General features: G+C 39.8%; 1 protein-coding gene across 6 annotated transcripts in view; it reads left to right on the top strand.

The window, feature by feature from the left end:
- tead1b (TEA domain family member 1b) overlaps nucleotides 1–20,663 on the top strand; it is a 66,396-nt gene that overhangs the window by 14,431 nt on the left and 31,302 nt on the right. For all 6 annotated transcript variants that reach the window (XM_042487533.2, XM_042487837.2, XM_042487918.2 and 3 more), the window contains exon 3: nucleotides 5,179–5,431. In XM_042487533.2, coding sequence (XP_042343467.1) covers nucleotides 5,275–5,431 — 157 coding nt within the window. In that variant the 5' untranslated portion in view covers nucleotides 5,179–5,274. The remainder of the gene's footprint in view (nucleotides 1–5,178; nucleotides 5,432–20,663) is intronic.

Raw genomic sequence — 20,663 nt, 5'->3', positions numbered from 1 at the left:
AAGCGTCCCTTTTCTTTCTTTCTCTGGTCATGCAGCATCAGTTTCAAAAGAATTTGTATTTTTCTATTGCAGAAACAGCCCAGTTTTATGTGAGGACTGTCTTTATACCATCAAAGTATTTCTTTAAATTTAACGCCTGCAAAATAAAACTAAATTAAATGAGCAGGTAAAAGAAGAATTCAATGACTTTTTGGGTTCTGTGATCTTACTGTTGTGTTAAAAGATGACTAGCAGCTGGCATCCCGTCATCCTGGGGACAATAGAAAACATGTTTGGGACAAACAGAGATCTTCTTTGGGATTCAACTAACTGCTCACTGATGCTGCGTCGAGTTACATTATGATGCGTTCAAGCTCTTTTCAGTAAAAATGAGTATGGGGTGAGAGGAAATTATTTAGCTTATTTAGTTTTTGGTAAGAAACTTGAATAAATACAGTTGTTTGAAGAAGAAATGTCCAAATATTTTTATAGTAATATAAAAAAATATATAGAGAGGGAATACTGATATTTATATAGACTAAAGAGGCTTTTGAAGCAGTTATTTAAAAAAAAAAAAGGAAAAAAGATGTTTTTCATGTGATTTAAATCATCATAAATTGTTTTCCCTGGCGCAAAAGGGGAAATAAGTACCAACAAAAGCTGGAAAAAAAATCCAATTAAAAGAAATGGTTTTGGCTAATCGGCCAAATGGTTATTTTAAATATCTATATCAGTAGTTTTAATTTAATATTGATGCATCCCTAATCACATCAACACACCTTTCATGACTGCATCTTGTGTGGTTGTGAAACTATCGCAGTGATAATATCCGTCCACAGACAGCGAGACAGACATAAACTTATGAACACCTGCCAAAATACTCGAGACTGATTCATTGGTAGCTTCTGTTACAATGGGTGTCACCAGGATCACACGTTGCCATAATGACACGCTTTCATGGTAAACAGTACCAGCTGTTGCGACATTGTTGTGGCTGGTAACTAGTTTGAATTTGTAAAATAGAATAATTTATTGATAATGAACTTAGGAATCTGTAAACACAAATGAAGAGGCAAACTACAAAGGGTGCGACCACTGAATTTCTCAAAAGCAAACAAATATAGAACTTCAACCTCGGTGTGACCTTAGCGGATTCACAATCAAGACACAAGTAAAAGGACCCTTGCATCCAGTGTTTCTGAACACAGGAATACTAATGGTGTGAGCAATCAGCACTCAACAGTCGAAACTAGTCAAGTCACTTTTATTTATATAGCACACTGAAAAACAACCAAAGTGCTTTCCAGTCGAGACAGATGGGGAAGGACCTGTCCAAACACAAGTTAACTTGATTGAAGAAGTAAAGTGTGCATAAAAGCAGAAATAGATAATGTAATACAATAAAACAATAATACAGAGATAGCAGGGGAAAAGTGAAAAAGCTAAAACAACTTGCATGACAAAAGCAAGAAAGATATAACTGTAAACTCTACCTGCCCCAGTCTCCAGATAATCAAGTCCCTCAGTTCTAAACCACAAAAGCTTCAAATGCATATATTTGGCTTAACAGGACACACATAGAAATTTAGAGGTGGTCCTTTCAAGTGAAATCTCAGCCGCAGCAACTGACAATCTGGCCAAGTATTTATAACAGTTCTCCTGAATCGCTTTTTCTGGATTTGAGGGCTGGACCAGCGCTGCTCCAATCAGGATCTCCACATATCTGAGCAGGAAGTGTGGGCAGTGCCTGGCTGTAACCAATCTCAAACAGGGAACCTCACATCCTTCTTGGCAAATGCAAAGAAAACACTAAAAGGTTATGCACAAGAGAGGGAGCCAGCAGTGGCTGTAGCAGCAATATACAGTCATGATGCACTTATTGTGCTTATAAATGTGAAGCCTAAAATAACATTTCAGGTTTTCAGTGAGAGTGAAGCAGGAGCAGTTACAGTAGACAGCTAAACTGGACAATAAAAACCAGCTGAAATGAGTGCAAAGTATGAATTTAATTTTACTCATGGACGTCTTACCCACTTCTTGCTTTGACTTTTCCCTCTGGCAACCTGCCTTTCAAACAATGAGCTTCCATTGTATTCTTCCATGTTTTCGTGTTCAGTTGCTGTGCCCCAGAGCAAACTTTTTCAAACATTCTTTGCCCTGCATGCATTATTTATTTAACCGTAATTAAGACAGTTTTGTCTTACATGTTTAAGTTTGTTTCCTTTTTGCTTGCATGGACACATTCAAGATGCTAGTCTGTTCATCTGCATTTGCAAGATCATCTGACAAAACTTGGCAAGTTCTCAGAAAAAACTTGTACATTCTTACTATTTTTTTTATTTATAGTATCAAAGCATCTCGTAAAGTCAAATTTATAGTTTCCGCACATGAATGGCTGCAAATGCCTGTGTCCTACAAATGTTGGGACCCAACTATGAGGATCCATCCAGACGGTCCATGTGCGGCCCAAAATGTTTGACTGTGCATGCGCACAGAAATGTATGAACCAACCAATGCACAGACCCAATAAACTATAAATAGAACTGCATGCATGTCTGCTGGGTCCCTTTTTGGGGTTTATCCACCCGTTGAGCCAGCACACCTCTGCTTTTACAAGTTGTACAAATATAAAATCAACCTCGTGATAACTGAGATGTGTTCGTCTCACTGCACACTCGACAAAAAGCATTTGAAACAATTATTTAACCTCCTTAATAAACTCTGTCAAAGTCTCTTAAAGTCCTGGGTCAGACTCTGCGGCAGCTTAAGCTATTATGTGCAGAATGCTCTCCGTTCATGAAGGCCACACAGTTTATACTGACCGCAACACTGCTGAATCTCATTTTACCACACACATGCTTCTCTGGTGCCCAGCATTCATGAGGCTGTAGTGTGTAATAGTCATTTCCCATAAAATGTGGGATATTCTGCTGTTTTATGTTACTGGACACGCAACTCATTCTGCTCCAGATGCTGTCACCGCATAATGATGCAGTGCTTGTTTATTAGCTGCAGATTCACCCAGGAGCTTGTTGGTCTTGTCAATAGCCGCTGGTGAGATGAGACTTTCTCCAGCTGTGTGAGCAGCTTGGTAAAATGCACAAAGGGGGCCGGTTCTTGGATTGAGCCACAGTCTGTAAACGGTAGTTTTCTTGTGATGCCTGCAGGTCTCCAGCCTTGTTTTCTTCAAAACAAAAAAAAAAAAAAAACTCCTCTGGCTTCTCTGTGTGACTCGAGTGTCTGGTTTCTATTAGGGCTGCACCAATGATTATTTTCATTATCAAATAATCTGCCCATTGTTTCCCTGGTTAATTTGTTAATTGATTTATCAATAAAATATCAAAAATATCTATACACTAAATACACCTGCCCTGTGTAATTTTCCAGAGTCCAGGGTGATATCTTCATTTTTTTTAAACAGACCAGCAGCCTGAAAATCAAAAGCTATTTAGTTTATAATGCCATGAAAAAAGAAAACATCAAACTCTCACATGTAAGAAGCAGGAAACCAGTGAACGTTTGTATTTTTTGCTTAAAAAGTTGCAAAAACAGTAATTCAGGTATCAAAGTAGTTGTCATTTAACTGACTAATGATTGACTAATCGATTAATCGATAAGTCTCATTGCACCTCTAATTTCTATATATTGTCATTAACTGTGGCTGATTGGTGACATGAGCCACAATGTTGTTTTTACCTTTGCTTTTGCAGCATAGGCTTCCTGAAAATTAATGTTTTTTTGTTTTTTTTAAAGAAATGTCTTTCTTCACAATCAAGAGTCGTTTTCTCATATGAGTTTCTCTTTCACACGTATAGCACACAGCAGGATACTGTCCGTATCATTCTTAGGTACTGCAGTTTGTTTAGGTGAGGGATGGCGTAGAGCATGCAGGAAGCAGATTACACCCCGTTCATGTAGCTGGTTCATAATTTGGTCACAAACAATAGATTCTCTTGTTCCTTGAATTTGTTGATTTTGGCTTCGGCCCTTAACAACAGAAGTTCTCAAATCTAGGTCATTTCAACAGTTGGACATTTTTGTTGACGTCAGTGTGTAAATGACTCTTCTCTTTCACCTTTAGATGTATGTCTTTTGTCGGTTTTGCGCGAACCTCATGATAGAAATGTCGCTCGCTGTGAATTCTCTGGACAATACCCGCTCAATTCACACATGGCCTCATTCGGACATTACATGGACATTGTACTCGGGAGCTGGCGGGGTAACGTCTGTTTAATCCAGTCCAGCTAATTAGGACATTTGCGCACTCACATGCAGCTCCTTTGGGTAATGTCTAGATCTGTTGTTAACTACGGGTGGGTTGCGGTCCAAAAGTGGGTGGTGGGTTGATTCTGAATGGGCTGCAAGTGACATGCAAACATGCCAAGTCTGTAAAGAATACACTTAATTTTTGAGTACAATGAATTTCCGGCACAGAGCTTTTATTTTGAAATGCTGTTTCCTGCTGTAGAGTGAGTGAATAATGGACAGGTACTTAACAGAAACAACAAATTAACCATCATGCTGACATGTATGATGCTGAATATATTAAACTATGAGGATTCTAAACTAATGACTCAGGAGAAATCTGGAGCCCGTGGCAGTACCAGTTGGGAACCACTGGTCGAAATAATTTGAAGTTTGCAGTGCTGGTGTGAAAGGTGCCACGGAGTTTCACACATTTAAATCTGCATGAACGACCACAACCGTGGTCTTACTGTTGGGGGAGTCTCAAATGCAGCTCAGCTACTTTAAGGTGACAATTCTGATGTGATACTTGTTACGTTTTTTTGAAATACATAAAGCAACTGCACAAGTACTGAACGCGGGTGAAGTTCAGACATCTCATGGTGTTTTAAAACTGGGAAGTGTTTTATTGACTCACCTCAACTCTGGTACTGGTTGCAGAGAATTTCTTTTATCTCTAAATGACTTTTAAATGTGACCGTTCACTCTGCGCTCTGTCAAATAAGTATCAAAAGAAACCGTTCAGTTGTTTAAACCCATAAAATCCAGTGTAAATCAAGTCAACAACATTCTTGGCGTTATCCGAGCTTGTTTGGCTGCTTCTGCACCATATTGTGCTTTCAACTAACAGCGTGTACTGTGTCCTATTTGTGTGCGTGTTTTTGGAAGCAGATGTCTGCTGTTGTGTTGTGGAGAGTGACCGTTTGCTTTTTCTTGTTTATTTGGGAATTCCAGGTCTCTCCCTAGTCTGCTCCAGGCGTCAGCTTGGAGAGCCCAACCGCCACAATTGATCCCAGCAGCTGGAGCGGTAGCGAGAGCCCTGCCGAGGACATGGAGAGGATGAGCGACTCGACAGACAAGCCCATAGACAATGATGCCGAGGGGGTGTGGAGCCCTGATATTGAACAGAGCTTCCAGGAGGCCCTGGCCATATATCCTCCTTGTGGACGCAGGAAGATCATCCTCTCTGATGAGGGAAAGATGTATGGTGAGTGCACATGTGTGTGATTTTTAAACCAAGAGTTGTCTGTGTAGATGCATGTTGAAAAACTGAGGGAGCTTAAAGGAATAGTTTGACATATTTAGGGGTATACACTTTTTTTTTGCTTACAGCGAAAAAATAAGATTGATGGCACATATTAGTGTTGAGCATATTTACACTTCACAAGAGCTAGGTCAAAGTCCACTTCCACAGATTAAAGTGAACTAGTTTAGGTTCATAGTTTACAATTTGAATTTTGAATTAAGTTCACAATCCCAAAGAATGAACTGGTTATGTTGATTTCTTCAGCTAAGGAAAAAAAAAAAAATTAGTCTGACATATGCTTCAATTCGTCGTATTGTTTCAAATTCTCTGCTGATGTGGGTGACTTGTTTTTTTTCAGACCTGGCAGGCTGGATTTGCATAAATATGTGAGAACTTTTCCTACTGGAATCTATACTGATTTTTTCATAAATGTCCCTCAAATATTCATATAAACTGGCTTCACCAGTATCAGTAGCTGCGTTGTCTGAGTCGGTTGCGCTAGCCATGTCAGTATCGGGTCAAAGCCTGTTATGAGAGTTAACATTGCTCACATTCACATTTATTAAGTGGGAACAGAAACATTCAGTTTCCAACATAACATTTTTTGACTCAGCCATCACGGGACTGGTAGATGAAAAAGTACACCGACCAATCATATTTTTTACTGGCCAAAATACTCGTAGCTAGCAGCAGCCCGGCGGCAAGTGAAAATTTAGCAATGAGGCTCTAATTGTACACTGTACTGTGTAACTTGGAGTTTCACTACACTGTTTAGATTTGTGTTAAAAGACATCTGGTCATGTGATTGTGTCAAACTCCGACACGGATAGGAGAGGAAAGAAGCACTGCATCTGTAAATGACACCAAATCGCGGTACAGAGTGTCAGCATAGTTTTTTTTATTACATGACTGTTTTGATGGGAACATTTATTCGCCAGTGTGGTGGATAGCCTTAAAGAAAAATCTACCGTCATTTGGTGCTTGGCGGGTGTTAATATCAGACCATGGATATGTTTGTTTAGTTTACTATTCACCAAAAACATGAGCACATTCATGCTCAGCACTGCCACTCATGTCACACACAGCAGCTCATTAGCTTAGCTCATCATAAAGGCTAGAAACAGGGGGAAACAGCTAGCCTTGCTCTGCCCAAAGGTAACAAAATCCGTCTACCAGGACCTCTAAGGCTACTAATTAACATGCAGTATCTCTTTATTTCATTAAAACTAAAAACAAAAAATTGTGGTTTTGCAGGTGGTTGCTTTTTTCTGCTTGTTGTATTTTTTTTATTTAACGGGCGGACGTAAGAGTGGTATCAATATTGTCATTTAAAAAGTGGCAAATAAAATGATTATTTCCAAACTGTTTCTTTAAAAAAAAAAAAAAAGGATCCACTACATGTCTGTGCCCAGTAATGTAATATTATAAGACTGTCAGATTCATCTGTGATGTGTGCTGTGATGGTGACCATACAGCCACTATACTGGTTCACAGAAGTGCAAGTTTATAAGTAAAGCAGCATGAACTATTAGTCAGTAGCAGATGGTACTGCGGCTGCCACCAGCTGTGCCCCCTCTCCTCCCTCCATTTCCCCCATTCCTGGCTGGGTGATGTCATGGAAAGAGGGAATATTTTCTCTCTGTGGTGTTGGACCGTCTCACAGCCAGTCAGTCAGTGTCAAGTGAAAGCAGAAAGCCCCTCAGAGCATTCGCTTGCAGCTGTCATGTGACCCGCTCCGGCCAAACGAAATGTAAATTGTAGGAGTTGCAGTGAAACCCCTCAGCTGCTACTACAAAGATGTGGGCTCAGACAACAGGACCCTCCCCACTGTCTCTTCCTCCAATTCCCTCGTCCCCACACAGAGCGAGGCTGCCAGAGAAGCTGTCCCTCTGCTTTGGATTAAAGCGTGGCAGTTTTTTTTTTTTTTTTTTCCTAGAGTTAAAAATGAGCAGTGCTAAGTGCAAGCCTCGCTGTTTGTCAGCGGACATCCTTAACATGATGCAATGTACAGCTTTCTGGTAAACATTAAGAATATTACATATTCTTCTATATATATATATATAATTTTTGAAAAGTTACAAATAGAAATTCATTGTGACTTTTTACTTTTTGACTTGCATATACTGCACCAAATATCAAAATGCAAGACCTTATTGAAAGTTGTAGATGCTTCTTTTAAAAATCCTACAAGTTAAATTTGATAAGAGTTATTGTACCTGGCACTGATTTAACATAAACAGACAAAAGACTACAAGATAAACTCACTTAGTGAAACAGTCAAGTTTTCTTTACCTAGACAAAGATTGTTGTTTAAGATAGTTTCAATACCTCAATAACAAACCCAAAGAAAAGTTTAGTTTTTGTGGTGCTGAATCTACCTTAAAATGTGCTGAAGAGACAACTGTAAAGTTGAATAGAGTTTGGTCCTGCCAGATGTTCTCTGTATCTGGTTACACGTTTCACCAGTAGCAGAATCACTGGGCTGTCTGTCCTACTGTTACTAAATCACTACTGTCTGATACAAGAGCAAAATTATTTTCTCACATCTTCGGGTAAACTGAAAGGATACAGTCGGAGAAACCTAATGCATTATTTAATGATAACAATACTGCTGACTGCCGGTGTTCAGCAGTTATCTGTGACACAGGAGGTTATGATGTTTTTATTTTGGATTAAAGGCAGTATTATGGTTGCAGTCCTCTTTCGTAACATATCAGAGTTTAGCTGTGTTTTTGTTACAAGACAGATTGGTATCAGTCTGACGTATGGGAGCTTTTTCTCGGGACAGGGCTTGTTGTTCTGCCCTGCAACTGTTGCTGCAACCTGGTGCCAATCCCATCCTGCCATGAACTGTGACAGTCCCCAAAAGAGGGACAGGCGTTGAAGGTGCCATGGATTTTTTTTAGGAAAAAAAAAAAAAAAGACAGCAGTCATATTTTATTTTAAATAGATTTAGTCTGTTTTTTTCTTAGAGCACAATATAAAATTAGAGCAGGAACAATACAATGTATTTTGTATGGTGTTTTGGTCTTTAGTGGTATAGCATTAGGACAATCAGTGCTGATGCGTTCATTCATTCAGAAGTTGGAAATGTTTTGTATCCAGTCAATCACAGACACTAGGGCTGCACAAGTAATGGAAGTATTGTTGAAATTGCAATTTGGCTGAGTGCAGTGTCCAAATCCCAAGAGCTGCAATTTCTGATGAAGGTAAAATGTGTCACAACATACTTTTCTAAATTAAGTAATGTGGTGTGATAGGGATACCCTGGCCTACAAATCCTATTTCAGATGTAACCAGACATGCTTGTTTGGTGCAGACCCTAGCAAAAATCAAATCATCTTTAAAAAAAAAATAAAGTGACCATTCCCACTAAAATAGTGACTGATATGGCGATTACTATATCTGTCAAAGAAATTGCTAAAACTATGATTGTTTTTGCATATTGTTGACCCAGTTGTGGTCAACTGCATGAATTACCTCTGTATTAATGGTACTTGGATTGACTGGCCATCATTAGTGGCCAGTATTTGTGCTGAATAGTTTGATTGGTGGTGGCTATAAAGTCCGATCAGAAGAGCACATCAAATGATACAAAATAGGCGAGACAACTTCTCTATGTGTTGCTAGGGTTGGGTTTGTTTTAAAGAAATATTACGATATGAGTAGCCTTAAAGAGATACTGATATCAAGAGAGTACTTCATCTCATACTTTTTTTCTACTTCAGGTGTGTAGTATAGCTACACTTCTATATACTATAACGCCACCTCTGTGAAATGCACGATGCTCGACTTAACCTCACCACAAATGTTACTTTCAAACAAAAACATTCACTTAGTAATTTTTAAGAGATCTGGGTACAAAAACGATCAAATGTAGGTATTGTTTGACTGGAGAGTTTTCAATACTACTTGGGACTTTGTTATTTTGGTCGATACCTTCAAATAACAGTAATACCCAGATCCGCCAAAATAGCTTCGCTGGTCTGGTGGTTCTAACAAACTGTGGCTCACACTGAATATTCACAGTTACATTCACGATTTACTGCTAACCTGATGCCAAGCTCACCTGCCCGTCCTGAGTGCAGACCCCAAGTGTCTCTCTCCTTGTTCACCACACACACAAACACACACACACACACACACACACACACGCCAGACGAAACACTTCACTTTTTTCTGGCGGTGTTTTACACTTTTTTTTGTCCTGTATTGTTCCCACACAACTCAACACAGCATCTTTTTGTATACCAGCTCTTTCTCATCTAGATTTTTCCACCATTTGAGTCGTTTTGTCTGGCAGTCGTCTGACTGGCAGGGTTGATAACATTCCTTTAAACTGCTTGGTGGAACAGCGCTGACTCAACTTATGAAATTAACCCACACGGAAAACTTGTTGTTTATTTAGCCCTGTACACTTTTATTCTTTGTTGTACATAGGTGTAGGTAGGTAGGAATTAATTTATTGAACTTGAAACCACACGGAAATTTGGTTGGTTATTTTTTGATTAATTGCCCAGACCTGCATGGTAGAATTATAGAATTGGAAAGTGTCATATCTACAGGTTTCATTCACCCAAATTACCAAAAAATCTATTTTTCTGATGTACCTCTTATTGTATCTAAACATGCATATTTAATGTGGCCATGTTGTGAAATTTTTATCTCCATTCCCAACAAAATGAAGGTGAATATAATGTTGCTGATGTTCAAAGTATTGAACAAAGGAATTTTAATATAAAACGTATTAAAGGCACATTTGCAGTATTTGAACCATATATAATAGGGCTGGGCAACACCGACATTCAGAACCTCTAACTGTCGTAATCTTGGCCATGCTGGTTATTTTGGTTATTTTTAAAATTCTGTTAATCCTTTTCCCACCGGGGTAGCCAACTCCCATGCTTCTGGCGTGAGCCTCACTTTCTGTCGGGCTCTGTCTCACGCTCTCATGACACTGAGGAAAATTATTTAAAATGTTTGTGATATTGATTTAAGGTGTAATCGCCCAACCCGCATATAAAATGTTGTTAAAAATATTTGAAGAAATAAGTAATCCTACATGATATATAGAAGGCTTCAAATAGACCTAGTGATCGGTGGTCATTCCAAAAGACCTATATAAATATATATATATATATATATATATATATATATATATATAAATATATATGAGGTTTTTTTGTGAGCAAATCTTGGAAAAAGCGCTCTACTGTTGCTTTTGACTCAGCTGTCAAATTCCTTATTCCTCTTTATGTTAGATAATTTTCTGTGAAGGCATTTTTACATGTTTGGTCCAATACAGATGGTTTAACCCATGAGTACCTCCCTGTAAGGATGTAAAAATATAGCATCTCTCACTGCAGCATGAGATTGATCAAGTGTGTGAAAATATTTTAAAAGTAAAAAAAATCAGAAAAAGTATTAAAGCAAACATAAATTTTGTTATGCACAGTATTCATGACATAGGATAGAAGATATTTGCATTTAAACGCTCAGTGTTGTGGATTTAAGTACATTGCCTCATCTGATACGCCATGTCCGACATGTTAGCCAATACAGATCTCACTGTTCACTATGGGGTGCAAAACCAGAAGATGTATTGTTGAAAGAAAAAAAACAATAGCCATATGTATGAAGGCAGCTTTACTATTTAGAGAAGTCATGAGGAAAAATATTAAATGAAACCCAAACCCTGGCTGCATGCCCCCAGGAAAAACAAAGATGCTCTGTTTGCCACGTGAATGTTTTCTTTGTAGGACGCCTCAGATTTCCATTTCTGCGGTGCTCCTAAGTAACAGTGCACTACTTTGCAATGCCATCAGAGATGATAAGTCCAATGAAGTGGTCCTCCATGCTGCTACAAGGGATTGATTTGTCTAAAACATCCCAGTGATTTGTCTTTTAAGAAAGGAAGGGTTTGGCTAATCATGGCAAGGCTGATATGGGGCTGTAATCCAGGTCCATTGGGTTTAAAACAGCCACAGACTGACACCACACAAAACCTCTCAAGGCATCTGAAATGAAAGTTGGCTACAAGGAGACAGGTATTTTGTATTTGAGAGACCCTGGGGATGGCATAGTGTTCCATACACAGAGCTCATCACAAGAGGAGCCGCCCTGAGTGCCCTTAAGCCCTTTGTTATCCTGGGGTAGAGTGCAGTTAATTAGCAACAGTCTCTATAGCAACTGTGTTGCGGTACAAAACAATTTCTAATTTCTGCTTCTTAGCTTATTGTGGTGTTTACCTGAAGTGTTTTGGATGTGCTGAGACCAGTGTTGGCTGGCGCTGTGCCCGTTTTCTAAAGCTAATTGTAACTGCACAGGAAGACACCAGATCCACATAGTCGACACTTGCTATCGCCCCAGAGCCGACTTGGGAGAATATTTTTTAAAAAGTAAAGGGAAATAGAGGGCACTGGCCCCTAGCCGAAGGCCTAAGACTCTGCACTTGCATAATCCACCTGCTGTGCTGGGCTGCATTCATTTATCCCAGAAATAGAGTTGATAAATGAAACAACACGCTTCACTCACATTGTATGTTTATTCATTGAGTTATGTATTTGCACTTGCCCCGCAAGCTAAATGACATTGGTGAATTTTTCTCAGTTACTGTTAGAAAAAAAGGGAAGAACTGATTTTTATTCCATCTACTGACAAATAAATATGTAAATATGGATTCTACTTGTAGGCCATACCACACCCATGTAGTGTTTTTCTTGTTTTTGTTGCTGAAGAGGCACGTCCACCAGTTGTATGTTATGCCACCAGCTTTCTTTTTAAACACTTACGGTGGAGACGTATTCACCTTTCATGGAAATCTTGGTTTAGCTTTCAGGCCTGTGTCATTGTATCTGGTATAAATCTGATAAACAGCAACAACAATCATACCATTATTTGATTTGATTTGGTTTATGTTTGGAATTTTAAAAGCACAACGACTCAAAGGAGTATTATGACATAAAAATCCCAAAGGATAGCACTTAAAAACATGTCTTAAAACACCTGTGTGTGGTCCAATGTGGTCCATGGTGGTAACAGCAAACAATACATGGAAACATACGCATAATTGCAAACAAACTACGGTATAAACCTAGTCTTTCCTTCTCAATCCCACACCCATGGTTCAAATTACCTCCCTTAAAGATGAACAATGAACGTGGCCCATTACTCCTCCCTACATTTTTTTTTTTTTTAATTTGCCTTTGTTTGACATTGATTCATATGCAGGGGGAGATTGTTCCATAGGGAGATCCCAACATAGAAAAATGAGCTTCTTGCTATTTTGCCATTAACACAAGAAACACTGCATGACATAAAGCTTGCTCTGGTGATGCAATTGTATGAGCTTATAGTGCATATTTATCTTGACAAAATGAAACGCTGTCATCAAATAAGTGAGACACCACTTACGATCACAACGATCTTTAATATTCACCTCGCAGATGGACTGCTGGACACTATGTGTTAGTCCGCACGAATCGTCGTTTGATGTAAAGCTTTTCCTATTACCACTCTGCTGTTTGCTCTGCCATCTCGTCAGTGATCCAGCTCAGACCCCTCCTGTGGGAACTAAGTGGCACTTGGTTTGCAGAGATGCCAAGGATGAGTTAGATATAATGAGCAGACCTGGCTTGCCCCCGATGGCCCAGCATTGTGCTCCTCTGGGGCTCGTCTCACCGGGCCGAGCATGCTCTGAGACAGAGCGAGCGGACCTGATCCTCCCTGCTGGGCAGATAATGAGGAATTCTGGGATCAGCTCAGGCTCTCCGAGTCACCTACATTCACGCAGAATGGAGTGTGAGGAACTTCATTGCAGGAGAGGCATCACACACCTCCAGAATAATCCCTCATTTGTTCCCCTGCCATTGTCAGTGTAAGACGACCGTGTTTTCACACACATGGTAGTGCAAAAAGTCCAATTATTTTATGTCTTCCTCAAAAGGAGTAACTGTCGAAAGTGTAAATAGTATTGATGCAGGTATGATGAGGAAGGGAAGACGTCATTTTGAATTAGGATTTTAAGGATTGGGTTGTGTGAAACTGGTTATGTATTCATCGTGGGTCGCTATGGAAATGTCTTTCAACCTGACACAATGGTAGGGATCGAACATGCAACTACAGTTGAAGTGAAAGGGTCAACAAGCGTGAATCAACCTGGTTTTGTGACTCTTCTGGTGACCAAGGTGGAACATACGTCTGACACTTGTCTGGTGTTTCTGCTACAGCAGGTCCATCGCCAGAAGAAAATTTTGGTATTACACCTTTCTGCCAACCAAGAACACGTTACATTTGCTTGCTTCATACATATCACATAAACGTTTCTTAAGTGATGTTATATATGAGGCATGTTACCTAGGCAAGATGGCTGCCAAACTGTAGATTACTGTTCCAAATCAATTAACAACAATCCGGTTTTGTTTTATATAGTTTCCAGCTTTACTTTTGTGGTATGTGTTTTTCCCGCTGGCCCCGCCTGCAAGTTCCTCCTCGACTCAAGGACTTTGTATTTTGATGACATCACAGATTTTTATATAGTTTTTCAGGGCTTGAGGAGAGTTTTGCAAATATAAAACCACTTGTGCTCAAAAATTCATACCAGAAAGAGTCATAATTGACCTTGTTTGAAGTTTGGGCTGTCATGTAAACAGTTTTACAGATGTCTCTTTTACCATGGGGATCTATTGGGGAAAATTGCTATTTGGGCCGCAAGGGATTTTCTTGGCTGCAGTACCATCAATGGCCACTGGAAAAAACTGGAGGCAAGGCTGATTATCCGCTACATAATAACATGTAAATGTAACCTGTCTGTGGTTTGCAGAAACATTCAAAGCCAACATTTTTTTCTGGCGATTGTGTTGATTACAGATAGGACTTTTGGTTAATGCTACTGATGTTAATACATTGTTAAGGAGAGACAAAGACCCTGTGAGTGAGCACAAGCCTGAGATAGAAACTAAACAAAAACTCAATTTTGTTTGGCCTGATTTTATTTAATTCAGCCATTCAGCAGCAATGCGTATGGAAACTACAGACTTCCAGAGATTAACCAGTGACAGCTGTCTCATGAATGGCCCACATCCTTTGAAAGCATGTTCACTAGGGAGCGTCATACACAAAATATGAAAGGTGCATCTGCTTTTCACCCTTTCTCTCCAGTGGTGTAAACCACTCTTTAATTTGGAGTTATGCATTATTCAGGGCTCAAAGGCAAGCACAACAGCCGACCTATGGACTATATGGACAGATCTCTATGGACAAACCTTTTTGTTGACAGTCCTTCTGCACCTGTTGTTTTGCACTGCAAATGAGTTGCACACATGGGTCTAAAATGCCCAGTGGACACTAGTCAGGATGTTTGGACAACAGCCGACAGAAACAACCAGGTAGTAGAACATTTGAGATCTGGTGGTATCACCATGCTTGTTTTGATTCGTACATCGTATCCTTAGCTTATGACCCATGTGTGTTTCCGTGGCTCCGATAATGTGCAATTAATGAGACTCTGCCCCAAAATGGAAATACATTTAGAGGCTCCCCTGTTGCTGAGCAGCAGAATTGATTTTGAAGTGCATATTATTTCATGGCAGTCTGTTCAGGGGGCCAGACTTCAGCTCTTACTCATGTCCATGTTGTGGTGACCAAGCATAACATGTTGAGGCTTACGATCCTGCCCACAGCCTCACAGGGCCGCTTACCATGCACAGTGGTGATGGAGGGGCTCAAGGTGTATACAGGGCCGATGCTGACCAGACTGTGAAGAGATGTCACTGGAAAAGGATTTGTTGGTACAAAAGAGACGACATGCTGAGGCAGAGATTCTGTATTTTGCTTTGCATAGCAAATATGCTGTGTAATATTTATCACATGTACCAAATTTGCAATGCAACATTATCCGAAGTGGCAAGTTTATAGACTTATGCTATGTTCACATGGAACAAGGCAGACAGTAGATGGCACACGGACAGCACGTTCTGGATGGCAACAGTCATGGCAAGATGGTAAAACAAAACATCCATGACGATATGTTGTCATGGTGATGTTGAAATGTTTACAAAGATTGAAATAAAATACATTAAGTATAATAATTTTATGTTCATTATTTTATGTAATCTTTCTAATAATGTCCAGTAATAGTCCAGATTGCCCGTGTTTTCCAGCCTGTTCTCATTCCAGAAATATTAAAATACCGCCACTTGGTCAGTGATTTCCATGTCAGACACTGATGCCGAAAGCTACCAAAAGCTACAGCGGTATTGCACACTCACATTCGACCAGTTTGTGTGATGCGCCACCAGGCTGCATGCTGGTAACGACGTAGCATAAGGATCTGGAAAGTCGCTATAGGGTCTGGTGGGCGGTGGATGTGTCCAACAAACCCAAGACTTTCACCCATGAGCTTGCTGTTTGCTTCCTGTATGAATGTTCAGCCAAACCAAACCATGATTTTTAACCATGTGCTTTTGTTGCACAAAGAAGTAAAGGTAAATACACGGCGTGTTACCTACGTTTTAAGTTTGAAAAGACTGTATGCATCTAACGAGCAGAAAGTGTCCATTGATTATAAAAATGGAAGTGTGTTTTGAAAAGACACAGAGCATTTGACAGGTGTAGAATGACACGCCATCCCAGAAAGTCAGACACAGAAGGATATGTAGTGCCTCATATGTGGATGTGAACTGCACTGACCAAGTGGCGATATGTTATGAGTTTGGATGAGAATGCGTTGTATTAGCTCCTAATATGAAGGAGCTATATAACATCCGGTTGTAAATTTCGACGTGGAGGTTGGCAAAAAGTTAAAATATTTAAACTTAACCATTAGTGGTAAAGGTTTTTCTGTCTGCCTTACCTAATTTGTCCGTCCGGCTCTTTTCTACTAAAGTGATATCTGGTTTGCCATTTGCCTGATTTCATGTGAACGCAGCATTTAAGTTGACACAGTATGTTAGATCATCCCAAAAATGAAGCTGAATACATTTTTGATTATGTTTCACTACTTTTGATGTATTTTTACTGTGTATACTGAATGTCCAGAAATGCCTTGCTGGATAAAGATCGTGCAAAATGATCATTGAGTTTGTGATTTTCTCACTGTCTGTATGTAAGTGTTTACTCTGAATAGTTGATAGCAGGCCGTGGCTCTCTGCCTGCCTGAATCAGGAGTACATGGGGTGTGTCCCTGCTCTGAGGTCTGTGTGAGGCCCTCTGAGGCGGGCTTCTGGTTTCAGGTTGCACGTTCCCAATTGGCTGCCTTTGTTTGACTAAAACACAGTGAGACTCCGGGCTTCTTAAAGATGCAGTGTCACTTCAGTGCTCTCTTCAAGAAATCATCTGTTTTGTGCTGATTACATCATATTGCATTGATGAAACACTTTTATTCTGATGAGATCATCTCATACTGATGGGACCATTTTGTGTAATCAACATATGAATGGAATCTGAATGCCAGTGTTATTCTCTCATCTAGAGCGCAGGGACTACACTCCACAGCTAACAGAGACAGTCATCTCTTTCTCCGCTGTTTGTGAAATAGAGAAAGGTCTCTCAACACTGAACAGCATCCCTGGAAACAAAGAAAGACTGTAACCATAGCCATAAAATTATCATACTCAATGCTGTATTATCCTTGTAATGTAAGAGTAAGTGTGTGTTTATCATGTCGTGACCATCAGAGGTATTTCCATTAACTGTTTGGGGCCTTGCCTCTTTCCAAACTTGGATTCAATTACAACTTTCAGCCCAGACTCCCTCGGCCTGCGCTTGTGGCCACAAAAGAACATGAGACAGAAGAGCCCATCATGACCACAAAGTTTGACTTTTCATTCATACATATTGGTCACAGCCGACATGTCTTCCTTTGTGCTCAGATGCTGAATTGATCCTGAGAGATTGAAAATATTGATTTGACTCAGTGTCTTACTTTGTTGTGGAGAAGGGGGGCAGTGCACCTTCCTGACTGTTAGCGCCATGTTCACACATTGGACTCGCCACACAGCCAGTTCCTCGGGAGACTCATAATTACAGCCGTCCTTTCAGATTAGTCCAGCAGCCTGTCCAACTGTGGCTTCACTCCCTGGTCGTTTATTTCATCCCTCTCCCTCTCCTGAGAGGCACACCTCAACACAATGGCCAGGCCGGCCTCTACAATAATGTATGTGATGATAAACACAGTGGCTTCTAATTGATAGAGTGATTCAGACAAGGGCTGCCTGTGCAAATTGGTCCCCTGTGAGTATATTGCACAGAGTTGGGACTAGCGTGTTTCAGCTCTGGCCTCGTTTGAGAGCCGTAGAGTGGGGAGAGAGGAAATAGAATGGGCTGGACCTGCTGAGTGATAAAGAGGCTGTCTTTGCCTCCTCAGCCCCGTCTGAATACAAGCACAGTTCAGCAGAGGTTGGCTGCTGTAATCCTCTCAGTGTCTCCAGGAAAGCTCAGGTTAGTGACCTGCTGCTTTGTGATGTCTTGTAAGATTTTGAGAGAACACCTCACCTTTAATCCCCCACTGTTCAACTAACACATTAGCTCAACCGCTTCTGACCCAGCCCCTGCAATAAAGCCTTTTATCCAGCTCAATAAGGTCATTTGAAGTTAAGTATTGATTTCTTTTGGTGTCCAGAGAAAAAAAAATGGATTTTTAAAGAGCTGTTAATTACAGTTGCACAGTGCATTATGTAGAGAACTTAAATGCGCCATGGCTCGATTTTTCAACCACGAGAGGTAAATATTAACTAAAAGAGTAAGACAAAAATGTTGCTTGAATTCACACAAACTTATATATTTCCATCATGGTTTTTACACTGTTTTGGGTTTTGTTGACACTTTTTTATTCAATTCTTTTAATTCATCAAAGCACTCTCAAGACACCTAAGTAAAGAATTAGCGCCACCAACTGTTAATCTCAATTCACCCAACTCCTAAGAACAGTGGAGGAGGGACATGACGCATTAATTTGCATTTTCTTTTGCTGATTTTCTGGAAATTCTTTTCAACTTTTTTGATAGATTTGACTTGAGAATTTGTCAGTGAAACAAATTGAGCAGCCTGTCCTCAGATACTTGCTGCTTGCTTGCTCAGTCACGCCCCTCGGAGTCTCATGACGCACAAGGCAACCTTTAACATATATCTATGTGACTCACAGCTGAAATACATTGTAACACGTAGTCAGTGTTGTGAACAGTGTAATCATGATACTTGAAAAAATATCGATTTAGGATACTTAATACCATGGGGGAAATTGACACTGTGGGCGTCTAATTTATCATCATTATTATTATTATTATTATTATTTTAAGTTAAAGATAAATTGAACGAGGCTATAACACAACAATGACGTTTCATTTCTTGATTCATAGCAGAAAGCAGCAGAACTACTGTAATTAACATTAACAGTAAGAGAGTAAGAAGACGCAGCTGGTGCCAGTGTATCGATACTGTGGATAATAAGTATTAAAACTGTTTCAAGTATTCAGTATAGATATGCACTGACAAACTGATGCCTTTTAAAAACACTAGCTGCGGTTAGGTTAAGGCAACAAAACTAGAACAAAAATGAGAAAAAAAACATGTTTTGGGTTAAAATAACTGTTATGTAGTGTAACGTGATAACTAATGTGTGTAAATTGTGTAAAGTTACTAGTTACTACAACTTTGACTTTTGGTTTCACGTGGGACACAAACTGTGGTCTCCTGGATGAAAGTCCAGTTTTGTTTTATCCATCTATCTGCCTCCTGCCCCACATCTTTCTCTCTTTATACTATGTCAGCTGCTCGCAGTGTCAAGTATTGCCACTAATGGGATTACATTTGAGTTACTTGAATGCCCGATGTGTCTCATAAAGATGCGAAAGGGTGTTTTTGGCGTCAATATCACACACCAAGGGGTGTGACAAAGTGGCAGTATGCGACATCCTCGTAATGAGAGCATACTGAAATGACTTGTTTAATTAATTTACAGATTTTGGGCTCTGTAATGCCATTTTATATTTAACCACTGATTTAAGCTGATGCAATTGAAAAAGATCTTTGTTCACCACAAAGATGTTTATTAGACTGAAACACAGTGGCCTTCTGTGCAAATAAAAGCACATATGACAAAGAATAAAATCCCTCGGCAGTATTTTCAAGGTTACGAAAAATAGAGACTTTTTTTTTTTTTTTAAATCACAGTGTATAGAAATTGGATTGTCAAAGTAAAAAAACAGATTCACACAACAGCAGAAAACCCCACTCACTGTCTTGCCTCTATCTGTCTTTGGTTCAGAAATTCTCAGGCTTGGGAATAAATGGACTGCTCTTAATTGTAGGCTTTCTTGTTTATATGTCCCTGCTTTTCTTGTCTAAATGAGGACTGAATGGAGTTGTTTCCTGTGGATATGGGAGGAACACCCATGTACATGTGAGGCCAGATCTGAAGGAGCCTGTGAGAATTTTACGAGACATTAAAAACACGCTATGTGTGGAAATTAGAGCATGGTAAAAGATTACCATAATAATAACCATCCACTGAATCTAGAAAGTGAAGTGAAATCCCAAAGTTTAAAGCCCAAAAAACATACTCCAGTGATGAAAAGTTATATTTATATGTATAATACTATACTTCCTGGTTATTATATTGACATATTTGGGGACTGAATCCAATTCATGATGCATAAATGCAGATCAAGTTCAGTGAGAAGATTTATGGGCTTCAAGTTTTCCATTTTAGCCTGCAGGCATTGGTGTGTGTGTGTGTGTGTGTGTGTGTGTGTGTGTGTGTGTGTTAGGGGGAGGGATTTCTATTGTGTCTCAGAGAATAGGTTAAGTGTTTGTGATCATTGTGGCGTCACACATAACACGTCTGGCCTTGAAGTCTTCCTTATGCTCCCAGTACGAGAGTCCAACAATACAAAAAAGCACTTTGAACAAGACAGTGGTGGACCGAAGTCAGATGTTATGATCAGCAGACATTATCTTCTGACTTCCACAAGAGGTTTCACTGCTGAAGGGGCCTTGGTGCTCTGCCGCTCTGACCTGCATTATTACCAGATGGAGAGAAAAGACTTGTAAACATACTAAAAACAAATATATTGGCGCTGCATTTCAGGAAACACCTGCAGGGTCTGGCTCGCTGCTGGCCTCTTTATATTTGGTTGTGATTGTTAAGCTCACATGACTGACGTGTTGTGTTCTCACCACAATAGTAAGGCTTGAT

This window comes from Plectropomus leopardus, chromosome 1 (assembly GCF_026936395.1).
Source record: "Plectropomus leopardus strain MGB_pleo_1.0 chromosome 1, ASM2693639v1, whole genome shotgun sequence".
Classification (NCBI taxonomy): Eukaryota; Metazoa; Chordata; class Actinopteri; order Perciformes; family Serranidae; genus Plectropomus; species Plectropomus leopardus.
Note: the sequence above shows the minus strand (reverse complement) of the source record. Positions and strands in the feature narration are given on the sequence as shown.